The sequence below is a fragment of the Macrotis lagotis genome, chromosome 8 (genome assembly GCF_037893015.1).
Source record: "Macrotis lagotis isolate mMagLag1 chromosome 8, bilby.v1.9.chrom.fasta, whole genome shotgun sequence".
Classification (NCBI taxonomy): Eukaryota; Metazoa; Chordata; class Mammalia; order Peramelemorphia; family Peramelidae; genus Macrotis; species Macrotis lagotis.
This window is the reverse complement of record NC_133665.1, coordinates 62,388,167-62,404,402: the sequence shown is the minus strand read 5'-3', so window position 1 is coordinate 62,404,402 and position 16,236 is coordinate 62,388,167. Positions and strand designations below refer to the sequence as shown.

Sequence of the window (16,236 nt, the reverse complement as noted above, 5' to 3'; positions counted from 1 at the left end):
CCAGGAGAATAATTAAAAATTATTGGGCTACCTGAAAGTGATAACCAGGAAAAGAGCCTAAACTTCATTTTTCAAGAAATAATACAGCAAAATTGCCCTGGGATCCTAGAAGCAGAGGATAAAATAGAAATTGAGGGAATTCACCAATCACCTCCTGAAAGAGATCCTAAAAGCAAACCTTCTAGGAATATTATGGCCAATTCCCAAACTTCCAAGGCAAAGAGAAAATAGTAAAAGCTGAAACAAACAGTTCAATTATTGTGACTCTAGTCAGGATTACGCAGGATCTGGCAGCATTTACATTAAAGGCTCATAATATGATATTCCAAAAGGTAAAAGATCTCTGATCTCTAACAACTGAGAATCAACTACCTAGCAAAACTGAACATCATCTTTCAGGGGAAAAGATGGACTTACAATGAAATAGGGGACTTTCAAACTTTCTTACTAAAACAACCAGAGCTGTAGGGAAAGTTTGATCTCCAAATACAGGACTTAGGTGAACCATAGAGGGGGTGGACAAGAAGGACTAACTATGAGGAACTTAATGATGTTGAATGAACTATTTGTATTCCTGAGTGGGAGAAAGATACTGATAACTCATGTGAACTTTGTCATTTATAATGAGTAAGAAGGAGTTATATAGTTAGAAGTTATAGCAGTTAGAAGGAGTATGTATAGACAAAGCACAGGAAGGATCTGAATATAATGGTATAATACAGTAAAAAGATGGGAGTCAATGGGTGATAAAGGAAAGTACTGGGAGGAAGGGAAAGGAGAGGAAGGGGCTAAGATATTTCAAATAAGAATTGAGAAAAAAGCTTTTTCAATGTAGTGGAACAGGGGAAGGCGAGGGAGAATGAGTGAGCCTTCATTTTCATCAGAAATGGCTCAGAGAGGAAATAACATATTTAATAATAGGGTATAGAAATTTATCTTACCCTAGAGAAAAATGAGAAGAAAGGGATGGGATAAAAGGGAATGGGGGAGGGAATGGGAGAACAGGTGATAGAAGAGAGGGAAGATCGTGGGAAAGGGTACTCAGATACACAACTTTTGAACAGGGACAAGGTGAAAGGAGAGAGAGACTAGAATAAATGAGTGGGAAGGAATAGAGTGGAGGGAAATATAGCTAGTAATAGCAACTGGCGAAAAATAATGAAGCAACTTCTTTGGTGGTCTTATGATAATGAAGACAACTCATCCCAGAGAAAGAGCCATTGGAATCTGAAGAGAGACTGAACGACAGTTTTTTTTTTCCTCACTCTTCTTGAGGTTTCTCATCTTCTTGGGGGGGGGGGTTATGTTTACTCTCATAACAAGATTATTGTAATAATATAAAACCAAAAAAACCCCAACAAAAAAAATAAATAGAAGTAAAAAGAGAGATAATGTGGGATGATATGAAAAGGAGAGAAAATGTGAAAGGAGTTCATTTTAAAGGTTTCTCCATGAAAGGTCCCTTCTAAGATTCTCAATCTATCAATTTTATGATCAAAAGGCTGAACTATCAAGTCAAGAACTATTAATTCTCTACTCATACCAAATTCATTCATTGTAATATTTCTCAGAACCTGGTTTATGGTTTTAAAAGACTCAGTTCACATGGCTGCACTTAAACACTCTATTGAGCACATACACATACTGTACCTGTCAACGTGAAAACGATTCAGAAGCAGGAGAATTGAATGTTGCTGGGCTCCAGTTGGTAATCGAATAACGTGAGACTGCATTGTAATAAGACCATTTCTGTTCAATATTTTTCTGTGGTAGTGAAGTTTCCCTGCATCAACCCTTGAGGAAAATGTGGAAACAACAGGTAATAACTAAATTAAATACACATTTATATAAATGCTTTCATGCAGAGCACTGGGTTTTTAAAGAAGTGTTTGGCATGCAAATTATATAATCAATTAACTTATACTATAGATACATATATGTGTATATGCATTTATAATAAATTATCATTAACCAAATATCAAAGTGCTTGAAATCACTAATAAGATAAATGCAAATTAAAACCCTTAAGTCATATCTCATATCCTGTAAACTGGCAAAGATCACAAAAGATGAGAACAGTTCATGTTGGTGGTGAGGTGGTAGTGTAGTCATAGTAGTGCATTGTTTACTACAGTACTGCAGTAAAGCTGTGAATTAGTACAATCACTTTAGAAAGCAATCTGGAATAAGGTAAAGTGTCTAAAACATTCATATCATTTGTCCCTGAGATTCCACCACTAGGCTTATATTTCAAGGAGACCACTGATAATAAGAAAGTTCCAGAAATCTTCATAACTAGCACTCTTTCTCCTTCCTTCCTTCTCTCCTTTCTTTCTCTTTTTTTCTTTCTTTCCTTTCTTCCTTCCTTTCCTTCAAACTATTTTATATGAAATGACTCTTTGGGAAAGGTAGTTGGAGAAATTTTTGTAATGACAAGATAGCAATAAAAATTTATAAAAAATAAAATCAAAATAAACACATTAGAAAATTATGAAACAAATTGAAATGTGAAGTCTGAGGTTGCCGACCAGAGCAATCAGGGAAGACTTCCTGAAGAAAGCAGCAACTGAGCTTTATTTTTTTTTTAAATTAAAGAATGGGCAATAATTCAATAGGCAAAGTTGGGAAGAGAAAACACTTCAGGCATAATGTTTTGGTCATGATTTCATTATAAATTATGGTTAGAATTTCATGGAAATGATATCTATTTCCTTGACATTTATCCATCAGTGAGGACAAAATATATACATTGTCATTTGTACAGATAACCAATTTGGCCTAAGCAACAAAATCAGAAAGGATACTATTGATTAAACCAGAAACATACTTTTCCATCTGCATTGAATTTTTTTTTTTTTTTTTTTAGGTTTTTGCAAGGCAAACGGGGTTAAGTGGCTTGCCTAAGGCCACACAGCTAGGTAATTATTAAGTGTCTGAGACCGGATTTGAAACCAGGTACTCCTGACTCCAGGGCCGGTGCTTAATCCACTACGCCACCTAGCCGCCCCTAGAAGGATACTATTGGTTTTGAAACAGAGGTTCCTTAGAATCTCATATTCTTTGGTTGTTGGGAAGGAAATACAAGATGTACAGAATCCAATGTATGTATCTAAGGAGTATGAAAAGAAATCTGAGGTCCTCAAGATGGGTTAAAAATCACTAGAAGCCATAATTAGAGTTAGAAGGGACCAAAGAGGTCATCTAGACCAATTCCACCTTTTCCCATTTTCCCCAAGGAAATGTTCTAAAATAACATGGGACTCAAACTGAGTAAGAGACAAGTCATTAAGATCCTGCATTTGGTTTTCAAAAGATCCATTTTTTTTCCCTTTTAAAATCAGGTTTCTGCTGATACAGAATAGTAAATTTTCTCACTTACTTGAAAGCACTGCTGTGAAGATCCCTCTGAAGTTCTCCTTGCCACCGTGCTCGGCCTAACCTCTCCAAAATACAATAGGAGAAGTCTGGGAGTTTTAAATCAGGATCTCCTTCCAAACCTATTAAGGCCCTATAACGCATATCCTGTGAGGCAACGATGATCAGTTTCTTCCCCCATCTGAAAACCAGAGAGGGAAGAAGATTTAACTTTTTAAAATTTGTTTTGGTTGTTATTAAAAATACTAATTTCTAACTGAATTTTGTACCACTTTCCATTTGGATTTTAACTGTTTTCTAGTTTTTATTACAAAGACATGACACTCAAACAATCAGCTAAGCTTCCAAGGTCGCTCTCCTTTTCAGGTTAACATGAAGTTCTAATAACTTCATTTGCTAAAATGACTTTGGGGATAAAAATGTGCATATCATGCTGCCTCCCTAAAGCTCTTGTTAACTTAGAAAAAAAATCCTAAAATGTGACAATAAATAAATTATTTAGGATCTTTTTATAACAGGTGTTTCAGAAACTAAATAGTAATTCTAAGTTCTTACTGCAACTTTACTCTTTACTAATGCACACTGGCACAAGCATAAAACTAACGATCTCAAACAAACAACTGTTACCACAGAAATTAATGCCACACAAGGAAATTGTTTCTACTTTGCCCAAACTCACTTGAACCATCTGAGAGCATCATTTTGCTGGATGAATAAGAGTTTCACCAAGAGCATAGCTCTTTGTATAACTTCTTTCCTTCTGAATTTTATTTATTTAAGGTAATGGGGGTTAAGTGACTTGCCTAAGTTCACACAGCTAGGCAATTATTAAGTGTCTGAGGCAGATCTGAACTCAAGTTCTCCTGACTCCTGGGCAGGTGCTCTATTCACCGTGCCATCTAGCTGCCCCTGTGTATAACTTTTCAAAAATGGCCTGGATAATCTCCTGTAACTGAATGAGAAAATATTCTGATAATTTACTATTCCTATTCTGTCTATCTTTATGTCCTATCATGAAACCCATCAATTTCAGTTTTGTTTACTTTTTGTATGTTTATGTTTACTTCTCCACTTTCTAACTGAACTTCCACATGGCTGCCAAAGTGTTACTCTTAAAACACAAGTCTAATCCCTGTCACTCCCCTGCTCCATAAATTCCAGTGGCTCTCTATGTCTCTATTATTAAATACAAATTCCTCTGTTTGATATTTAAAGTCCTTCTTAACTTGGTCCTAGTCAAGTATGTTCTCTCTTCTAGGACAAGTAAATCTGTCTGTTCAATTTCTCTGAAACATTCACCTTCCGTATCAATGTCTTTGACCTGCCTATATCTCAAGCCTGGAATATACCTTTTATCTTTGTCTCACAAAGTCTTTAGGTTTCTCCAAGGCTCAGGTAAAGCTTTATCTTCCACCTGAGGCCTTTCCTGATGCCTCAAGTCACCAGCACTGTTCCTATCACTTGACATTACCTTGCATTTATTTGGTAGATATTTTTATATGCATTTATATGCCATTTACTCTAATAGAAAGTGAACTCCTTGAGGAGGACTATTTTCCTCTAGTCTTTGCATACTCAGAATCTAGCATAGAAGGAGCTTACTAAGTCCCTGCTGACTGATTCACACCCCATCCAGCTTGGGTTGTTCATTCACAGCACCGAATACATGGAACTTAGTTTTTTTTTTCTTCCTGTGCTGGACTTGCTCCTTCTTTCTTGACATACTCCCAAGGAAGAAGCAAAAACCCCATTGTTACACCTGACTCAACTAACAATTACACTACCCTTCACTAACATATTTATCAGTGCCTTATAAATATTCATATATATTTAATAGCACATAGCTTATTCTTTATTACTTATTGATTTAAGTTATACAAATCTTTGAAGGAGCTGCACATTGGGCTTATAAAAATGTGGCACTCAATAAATGTTCACTGAATTAGAAAAAGCTCATATGAATACAGAAACTTGAAAGAAAGATACATATACTGAGCAAGGAATAAGGGAGTAGATTGTTGAGTTAAGTTTTGGGGTTGTTTTTATTGGCTAGATTTTATTATTAACCTTTGGTAGGCTAATTCAAATATTTTTCCTCAGTAGCTATTTAATAATTCAATAACTACTACTAAACACACTTTTCACTTAGAATGGGAAATCTTCTGACTTAAAGCTGGCTATGCCCCTAGTTTACTTCATAACCCAGGCATGTCTCTTTTCTCTGGGTCTCAAGGTTATCTGTCTGTAAAATGAGGGAGTTTGGTTTACATGATTTCTAAGTCCCTTTTCCTCTTGAACATTCATCAGTTATAGAATATTAGGGTCAAACTAGGTACTGTGAGCCTGGGGAATGGGAGCTGAATTACCAGACAGGTGGGGAAGGGTACTTGAGCCTTTGGAGGCCTCTTTGGCTCAAAGCTGCCACCCTGTTTGGGACCTGTCTCAACTCTATCCCATTCCCCAAGATGTCAGAATTGGAAGAGGCTGTGGAAAGATAGATACAACAATGTATTATTGGTGGAGTTATGAATTGGTTCAAATATTTAGAAAATAACTTGGAATTAAAGGTAGCTGGGTGGCACAGTGGATAGTGTGCAGGGCCTGGAGTCAGTAAGACCTGTCTTCAAATCCTATAACAACAGTTATTAGCCATATGACCCTGGGCAAGTCAGTTAACCTCTATTTGCCTCACTTTCCTCAACTGTAAAATGGGGATAATGATAGCACCTACTTCTCGAGGTTGCTGTGAGGACCAAATGAAAAAATATTTGTAAAGCTCTTAGCCTGGTACATGGTAGGGTTATTCCTCCACTCTCTCACTTTAGATTCTTCAGGATCTTAGTATCTTCAAGGATCACAAAGTTTGATAAAAAAAAAAAAAAAAGACAGACACAGGGCCTAGGTGGCTTATTTTCTGTTTTGGTGGTTTGAAGAAGGGGGGGGGGATAGAATATATATATGGCAAGAAACAAGAAAGGAGGAAAAGAAAGAACATACATATTCACATAGAACAGTTTTAGGAGAATAACAAGCAAGTGTAAAGAAAACATTAATACCGATCACAATACAATCAATAGAAATAAGCAGAACTGTGAGAATTATTTATATAATTAGCATGACACAAGAAAAAGAAGAGCATTGATGAAACACATTAAAAAAAAGGTATGTAGAAACTTTGAAATAAATTGGTTAAGCAGGATAAGGTAAGAACTGTCCTGTTAAAATATCTATTTTTATGTATATTTTAACAGATAAACTATAGGTATTATGATTCCCATTTTCTTTTATATGGAAATTTGTCCATTATTTTTTAATTCATAATAAGAAAAAGAAAAAAAAGTCTCCCCTGATACTCCTAGTTGTTAGTACTCTTTCTTCAAATTAATTTGAAATTATTTATCTGGATATTCTATATATTTTTTTCATGACTATATTGTTCTTCACCCCCAAGGGATTGTTTCATTTTTGTCTTCTTATTTCTCATGCCTAGCACAATACTTTGCAAAACAAACAAAAAAAATTGCTATATTAAAAGAAATTTTTTCATTACATTTTAAATTCCAAATTGTCTCCTTTCTTGACCGTACAATAAATCTGTCATTTGTCACAGATTTATAAATATGTGTTAAATCATACTATGTGTAATTCTGTTTATCAGCTCCTTCTTGGGAGGTAGTTAGCATCTTCCTTTACAGGACCCTTAGAATTAACAAGTATTCACTAGTATCCAGAATAACTTGGCTATTCACAATTATTGTTTAAACATCACTACTGTTATGTATATATTATTCTCTTGGTTTTGTTCTCTTTATTTTCCATTATTTCATATAAGTCTTAATTTGATTTTCTAAAATCTACCAGCCTATCATTTTTTCTTTCTTTCTTTTTTTTATACATAAAGGTACCTTAAGGAATTTATTATTATTACTAGTTGATTAACTAGTATGTGCCAGACACTGTGTTTATAAAGACAAAAATGGAAGAGAACTTCATCTTGAAAGAGTTTATATTTTCTTGAAAGAAACAAGGATTCAGAAATAAATAAAAAACTTACTGCATTGCTGACTCATCACAACAGGATTTTCTCTGCCAGGTCATAGAAACCTCCTCAAATTGGAAGCTCCCTCCATACCTGTGTTCTCATTTGCTGAGCCAGTTCCCCCATAAGTTTCAATTTAAGGAAGAAACCTAGTCAAAAATGTCTCTATCCCCTCTTCAGGTTGTACTATTGACTCACATCATATAGCCTTTCAGTATTATTCCATCACATTCAAATATCACAACTTGTTTAGCCATTCCTCAATTGAGAGATATCCTCTCAATTTCTAGTTCCTTTGCTTTAAATATTTTAGAACATATAGTAGGTTCTTTTCTCCCCCCCCCCCCGCCATCACTTTGGGAAACAGACTTAATAGTAGTACTGCTGAGTCAAAGAATATATACAAATTTATAATTCTCTGGGCAAAATTCCAAGTTGCTCTTCAAAATGGTTAAATCTATTCACAATTCTTGTTCCAATTTTTCCACATTCTGTGCAGCATTATACCCTTCTGCCATTTTAGCCAATCTGATAAATGACATTTCAAAGTTTTTTTAATCTCCAATTAATTTAGAGAATTCTTTCATGACTACATATAGTTTTGGTTTCTTCAGACAAAAACTGCCTATTCATATCTTCTGACTATGTAGAAATATAATCACAGTGTAAAGGCTTTCTCACAACACAAAAAAACTCCCAACAAACAGAAAGACAGTATAGACAGCTTACCTCTCATAAGCTTCAATCACTGTACAACGTGGTTGCAAAGATTCTGTCCTAATCTGATCAGTAACATCAATCCTCTTATCAAAATATTGACATGAGCCCTGTATGCCATCCTTATTGTCCAAGATCATATGGATGGGGTAAACATCTTCCAAAGGGACTGGGTCTCTCCTTGACTCCAGGATTCCAGTTTCAAAATCAATTTCTTCATATCTAAAATGAAAATATAAATAATAAACCATGCTGAACTTCAGAAAATTAACTCTCAACATTTTCTACTGTTCTTCCCATGGAGAATAAGTAGATTAATCCATCAATAAGCATCTGTTATATACTAAGTGCTAGGAAAAACAAAGATAAAACAGGCCTTTTTCTCAAAAATTTATACTTGACCAATACAGACAACATCTATATAAGTATATACAAAATAAATGTGAAGTTATTTAAGAAAGCAAGACACTAACAACTGCAAGGAACAAAAAATCTTTTCTGTAGAAGATGCTTGAGTTAAATCTGGAAGGAAATAAGGGAGATAAGGCAAAGATGAAAGAGTGTTCTTCAACTATGGGTAATGGCTAATATAAAGGCTTGGATATGGAGAACAGAATGCAATGCGTAGCCCAGTTTGGTTGAACTGTGTACAGTAACAGTGTAATTAGTAAATAATGAGGCTAGAAAAATAGGTCATTACTGTGGAGTTGAATAGGGGAATGATATGGTCATGACATGACCACGGTAAAAAAATTCACTTTAGTAGCTATGTGAAAGACTGGAGTAGGATGAGAGACTAAAAGTAAGGAAAAGCCTAGACAAGAGGGCTTGTGCTAAAGTGTTAGCTATCTAAAGAATAAGAAGATGAATAGAAAATATATAAGTAGTAGAAATAATGGGGGCAGCTGGGTGGCATAATGGATATAGCACCAGTCCTGGAGTCAGGAAAACCAGAGTTCAAATCCAGCCTCAGACATTTAATACTTGCCTAGCTGTAGGACCTTGGGAAGCCACTTAACCCCATTGCCTTAAATAAAAATTTAAAATTAAAAGAAGTAGAAATAATAGTTGATGGGATACATGTGGGAGATTGAGGAGAACACCGAAGGGAATCTGAGAGTAAGGAAAGACAATGATAGCCTAGAAAGAAATAGAGAAATGGGGAAATTTCTAAGAGGGGTGGATCCAGGGCAAAATAAACAAAATAAATTTTGGATATGTTTAATTTGATATGTCTATGGGACATCTTCTATAGGCAATTTGTAAAATGGAATTAGAGCTCAGAAGAGACTCAGTTGAACATAAAGATCTGGGAGTCATCTGAATAAAAACGATAAAGTTAAATTACTCAATTTTCCATGTAGTTTTAGGTACAGACCATTTTCAAAGTCAAGAATATTTTATCAGAAACCACCTCTCGATCTAAGTTGCTGACATTAGTGATTTACATAAATTGGGTTCTTAATGAATACAAGTTTAATTTAGTTGAATCATGTACTCTCCATTTCCAAATCACCAGGGCTATCTAGAGTACAGTATTTATCTACTGTCTTTAGAGTTTCTGCCTTAGATCTGGATTGCCTTTTTAAATATTAGTCCTTTTAAGTCAAGCTATCTCCTTTATATTTTCTCCCCTAAATCCCATATCCCCTCATTTTCCCTCACACTATTCCATCTATCAAGCTTCCAGTCTTCTTGGAAGATTTTCCAGATTCTTATCTCTTTTACTTATAACTCTCACTATACATCCATTCATATCACTTTGACTGGCAACTCTATGCCGAGAAGCAGCATAGTATGGTAGAAAGAGAACTGTACTGCAAGTAACTTGGATTCACAAGATCCAAGTTGGAGTCTCTATTCTGCTAGTTTAGGGCCTGTGTGATCATGGACAAATCATTTTTTTGATCTGAGCTTCTGTTTCCCCAGATGGGGATTAATAATATTTGTATTACCTGGTCTACTAGAGTGTCAAAAACAAAAGCACTTTGTAAACCTTAAAGGATTATATAAATGTTAGCTATTTTGCTAATGTTCTCCAGTCTACAAAGGAAAGTCATTGACTAAGTTGTGTTTTCATTTCCCTCTAGACATTCCTTACATTTCCTTCCTTCGGCACCTTCATCTTGAAATTATTAAGTTCTAAGGTATAAATTGAAAGGATTTTGAGGAGTTTGCTTTCCTTTTCATAAAATCTCTTTGTCCTCTACAAAAGGATGCTGGCAACATAAACTGCAATTGTCACTCTGGCAGTTAATTTGTTTATGCTCATAAAGAGTAACATAAGGACGTGGCCAAGTATCACAAGAAATTATATGTCTAGTTTTTCTCAGAACATGATGAGACTAACTCTGACAAGTCTTTAAATGCTTTTCCAAGAATAATCTGTGAACTATCCTGTCATTTAGCTTCAATTTTTTAAATGGTTTTATCCAAAGCAAAAATGTCAATACATTAGTGGTTTAATTTTTCTGGTGGTGTATCAGTTTTTCAATGGAATCACTAAATAGCTATCTCATTTTTTTGAGTACCAATATTTAAAATTAATGTGTGTAGACAATTCAAAAACTGTTGTTCTTTGCATCAAAAGAAGATAAGGGTTCAAGATTATTATACATTCTTATCTGTGTCATGGGTTTCCATTTTTCAATGACCAACATTCGGCAAAAAAGAAACTCCCTGAATTTTGCTAGGTTTGATTTCTACTTAGTTCTCAAAAAGTCAGTAATGATCTCTAAAATAGTACATAGGCTGTGAGAACTGGAATTAGGAAGATTCAAGTTTAAATCCTGCTTCCAATAATATCTCCTAGTTATGTAATTCTGGACAACTGAATTCACCTCCCCTGCAGTTTCTTCATCTATAAAACGGGAATAATAATGGTACCTTTCTCACAATCAAATGAAATAAAATGTAAACTGCTTTGTAAACCTTAAAAATGTTAAAAAATAAATGCTATTATTATTATTATTATTATTATTAAATCTCATATTCCTTTCATCCTTTTGATCTGTGCTATTTGATACTATTGGCTGCCCTCTCCTAGCTATCATCTTTTCCATGGTTTTTTGTAATGATACTCTTTCCTAGTTGGCATTCTACCTGACTGGCTACTTTTATGCTATCTCCTTTACTAATTTATCATGCATATTATATCCCCTAACTAACTTTCTTTTTCATCAAATCTTTCTATTTGTCTATAAAAAGATACTGGCACATACTGGGTATTCCTCAAGGTTTTGTCCTAAGTTCTCTTCCTTCCACCTCTATATGAGGGATTCCTAACTTCTTCTCTGTCATGGATCTCATTGACGGTCTGGGGAAACCTATGGACTCCTCAAAATAATATTTGTAAATGCACATAATAAAACATCTAGGATAACAAAAGAAATCAATTACATGGACATACAATTATACATTCTTTCTTAAATTCACGGACCCTATTTAAGGATCCTTGCCCTATACTTTCCTGATGATCTTATCAGCATCTATAGGTTTAATTATTATCTATGTAGATGAAGCGGATATATCTATATCTATGTAGATACAGTCCTGTTTGCTCTCCTTGCTCCAATTCCACATCACCAAGTACCTACTGGTTATTTCTAAACTGACATTTTACAGACATCTCAAACACCCCAAAACTCTTTTCTTTCAAAATTCCCAACTTTCCTATTTTTATGAAAGGATTATCATCCCTCTAGACTCCCAGGTTCATAATGCTTAACATTATCCTGGATTCCTCATTCTTCTCAATTCTCAAACCATGTATCTAATTAGGAGACAAATTTTGTCATTTCTAATTTCACAACATTTTTCACATTTGACTCCTTTTCTCCATTCTCATAGCCATCACCTTACTCCAGGTACTTACCACCTCCTGTTTGTTAAATTATCGCATCATTCCAACCCATCCTACATACGTTGCAAAGTTATTTTCCTTAAGGAGAGACTTGTCCATATCACTCCTCCATTCAACCAACCCTAAATAAAAATCATTCTGTTAGCTACTTAAAACTCCTACATAATTGTTGATCATTAATTACTACCCTTGTATTCAGTGATTCTGCTAAACTGTCCCTTTCTTTGTTCCTCACATGACTCACCATTTCTAATTTCCATGTAACTTTGAGCAAGTAACAACCTCTGTGAGGTTGCAACTCCTCATTTATAAAATGGCAGCAATAATGCTTCTGATAAAATATATTTTATATAGCTATTGTGAGACTTTTCAATAATATCTTATTTAAAATGCTTCATGAGCCTCACAGCATATCAGCTATTATTGCTGTTATTTTACTTATTTCATTTTCTTTTTCTTCATCTCTGAGGGTCTTAGGTTGTACTCTTTTATGGTTTTGTTATTTTTAATTTGGAATATTATCTATCCACTTGAGTGAGGATTCCAGGAGCTGAGCTTATGATCTCACACCAAAGTTTCATTCACCTCATTTCATGAATTCAAGATCTTCTAGCCTGGCAAAATTTCAAGTAGCATATAATCCCAATACATTTTTTCCTATTATTAAGCAATCAACGATTATTTATTAGGTCCATAGTATGTGCCAGGAATTGTGCTAGGTGCTAGATACACAAAGGATGAAATTGTTCTAAAGAACAAGTTTATGTGTATATGCATTATACTATTTTATATACATAATACACACATGTATAAAACATACATATGTACATAATAGAAGCAATCTGAACAAGTAAAAATATATACAAATCATGTATATAAGGTAGTTTGGGAAGGAGAGTATTCACAGTTGGGGATTCATATAGCAGATGGTCAAATTCAAACCCAGGTTTTCCTAACTCCAAGAACAACATACATATACCCAGTCACACTGTCACTCCAAAATAATGAATCCAGATTAAAATACCCCAGAAGAAATCACCAGAGGGTGGAGAAAATTAATTTCAACAATGACCCAAGAACTGAAGCTGAACCTAGCACAGAACATCAAATTGAGTCATACACATTATAAAGGAGATGAAGGATTTGAAATTGTTAAAGAAAAATAAGTTTTTTATGAGAAATCTCTTATAGTTAAGAAGAGAGCAAGATCAACTGATAACAAAAGATCTGTATCAGAGAAAATGGTGGAAAATGTGAATAAAAGAAGGGAATCAAAAAAAAAATAATTGTCTTGATTGTAAAGCCAAATCCATAGATGGGGTAGAAAATGCAACAAAACATGATGAAAAGATACCTAAACTAAAAAAGCTTTGGAACTTTTATAAAACAAGGATGACAGAACCTGAACAAGAATCCCCTACAAGACATGCCAGACATGTAAATCCTTCCCACCTTTGCTTAAAGAGCACTAATGACTAGGATTCATCATCTCCCCCTTGGTAGTAGCCCATTCCGCTTTTCTAAGTTTTAATTGTGGGAATCTTTGCCTTAATTTTTCTGTCTAAATATTTTAAAAATTAGAGGGTTTGGGGCAGTTAGATGGCACAGTGGATAGAGCACTAGCCCTGTAGCCAGGAGGACCCGAGTTCAAATCCACCCTCAGACACCTAATAATTGCCTAGTTGTGTGACCTCAGGCAAGTCATTTAAAAACCCCATTGCCTTAAATAAAATTTAAAAAAGAAAAAGAAAATTAGAGGGTTAAGTCAACTGCTCCAGAAATGGGAGTTAGTTCTGTGAGTGTCAGTGTTTGAATGTGTTTACAGATATTTAAACTTTTTGGATTTTGAGGATTGTGGGTCATAAGGATGAGATTAGATTTAATCAGGAGTTACAGACATTATTTCAAGTAAATTAGGGATCAAGTTAAAAAGGATTAAAATAATTGAGCACAGCAACTAAATGATCATTAAGAAATCACAGCTAAACATCATAAAAGCATCTATATGAAGACCTAAACATGGATAGGAACTAAAATTTTAAAGGGAAAGCTGGCTGAATTACAAAAGGCTTCAGACAGAAAAACACTGAAGGTAGGAGAATTTCACATTCCACTTTAAGTAAACATTAAGTCAAACAAAGCAAAATCTTAAAAGTTTTAGAATTGAATAGGTCCTGAAAAAATTAGATCTTAACACACACACACACACACACACACACACACACACACACACACAGAGAAATCAATTGATTGATTAAAGAATTTACTTTTCATTCAGATGGAATATTTACAAAAATAAATCATACTCTGGGATATATAGAACATAAATGAAGAAAAGCAAAAATTTTAAAATGACTTTTATAAAACCACAGAGCAATTAGAACAATTAGTAGAGGAAATATGACTGAAATGCAGGACTCAACTGAGAACAAAAAAATTATTTGCTGAAGAATGACTTAGGTTGAAGACAAATTTAAGGAAACAATGTAATTTATTTATTGAAAGAGCAATTATAATAAAACAGAATCGGTGTAATGCAGCTAAAGCAATTTTAGAGGCAAATTTACTTCCCTGAATAGTTATACCAACAAAAGGGGAAAAATTTAATGGCAGTATTTGCAGTTTTTAAAACAAACAAAAAATCAACAAATTAGTATAAGCAAAATAAACTGAAAAGAGTCCATTAAAATTTTAAAAAGCAATGGAACAGAAAATTAAAGATGTCAACACTATCAAAAGAAACAAAGTTATTTTTCAAGCACCAACAAAATTGATAAATTATTAGGTAAATAAATTTTTAAAAGGGGAATAAAATAAGTTAATGAAATAAATACAAGGGGGAAATTGCAATAAAAATAAAGAATTAATAAAAATTAAAGAATATTGTAAATAATGAAATGACAACAAAACTGAGGAGATTAAAAAATGAATGCTTACAAAAATAGTCAAATTTATGTCAAGGAATCTAATATAAAAAAAAATCAGGACTAGATGGATTCATATGTGAATTCTAACAAGCATTAGAAGAGAATTAATTCTGCTGATATATAAAGCATTTTCAAAAAGAAAAATCTAAGCCTATCTATAAGACATATTCTTTCAATCTCCAAACCAGGAAAGGATAAGTGGCAGAGATAATATAGACTAGCATTATTAATGAATATTAAAGGAGTAGCATCTACTAGGGTCCTTGCTATAAATAGACTGAGTAAGTTTTTCCTTAAAAGGCAGCAGAGTAGGTCCTGAGTCACTGGTGTGATTTCTTGGTTAATTAGTCATGACCCACAATTCTCCTGAGTGTATACTTAATATTAAAATGTAATTGGAAAACATTTAATAAAATAAATAAAAATATATGAGATTATAGATCATTTTAATATGTGGTTTTCTTTTTCTTTTTGGTTAGGCAATAGGGTTAAGTGACTTGCCTAAGGTTACAAAGCTAGGTAATTATTAAGTACCTGGGGCCATGTTCAACTTAGGTCCTCCTGACTCCAGGACTAGTGTTCTATCCACTTTACTACCTAGCTGCCCCAATATATGATTTTGTAAGTCAATGTGTTGCCTAAAGGGAATCCTTATTTTTGATTTAGTGATCCCTATTTCTATTTAGGTTTGGCAACATTAATGCAGAAGAGTCAGTATGTCCTTGTCATAACAGATGTTTTACTACTAGTGGACTCGTCTTGACATTAGAAGGCTATTTTTTACAGAGACAATGGAGAACTGCAACTATCTAAGCAAGTGATGTATCCTTTTTATAACATCAAGTAAAGGTTTTTGCTAAATGCTGGACAGTCTATGAGTATCTTATTTCATTTCAATTCCTAGCCTAAAACCCTGGACCAGCTTAAGTTAGGCCTAGTCAAGTATAACACTGATGGAAAAAATACTAACTAAAACACTGACAAATACCAAAAATATTAAGGGGAAATTATCTCAATATCAAAAGTATAATTCACTATCAGGAAACAATCAATTGGCTTCCTCAGTTCAAGCATCTTTCCTTGCTAAATCATTCACAAAGCTGGAAGTGATTTACCTAAAACATATCCATTTACAAGCTTAGTAAATTCTAATAGTTCCCTACTACCTCCAGGATAAAATACAAATGCTCTCCTTCACTTCTGCCTCTTAGGCAAATTTCCACTTTTGCAAGGCAATGGGATTAAGCCACTTGCCCAAGTCACAAAGCTAGGCAATTAATAGGTTTCAGAGGTCATATCTGAACTCTAGACTTCAG

General features: G+C 34.1%; 1 protein-coding gene across 4 annotated transcripts in view; it reads right to left on the bottom strand.

Annotated features, from left to right (window-relative positions):
• Positions 1-16,236, bottom strand: part of GTF3C1 (general transcription factor IIIC subunit 1) — a 133,263-nt gene that overhangs the window by 102,373 nt on the left and 14,654 nt on the right. For 3 of the 4 annotated variants that reach the window (XM_074197386.1, XM_074197387.1, XM_074197389.1), the window contains exons 2-4: positions 8,144-8,353; positions 3,380-3,556; positions 1,651-1,794 (exon numbers count right to left, since the gene is read on the bottom strand). In XM_074197386.1, coding sequence (XP_074053487.1) covers positions 1,651-1,794; positions 3,380-3,556; positions 8,144-8,353 — 531 coding nt within the window. Of the gene's footprint in view, positions 1-1,650; positions 1,795-3,379; positions 3,557-8,143; positions 8,354-12,005; positions 14,752-16,236 lie in introns of those variants that run through there. The other variant, XM_074197388.1, reaches the window with a different exon arrangement.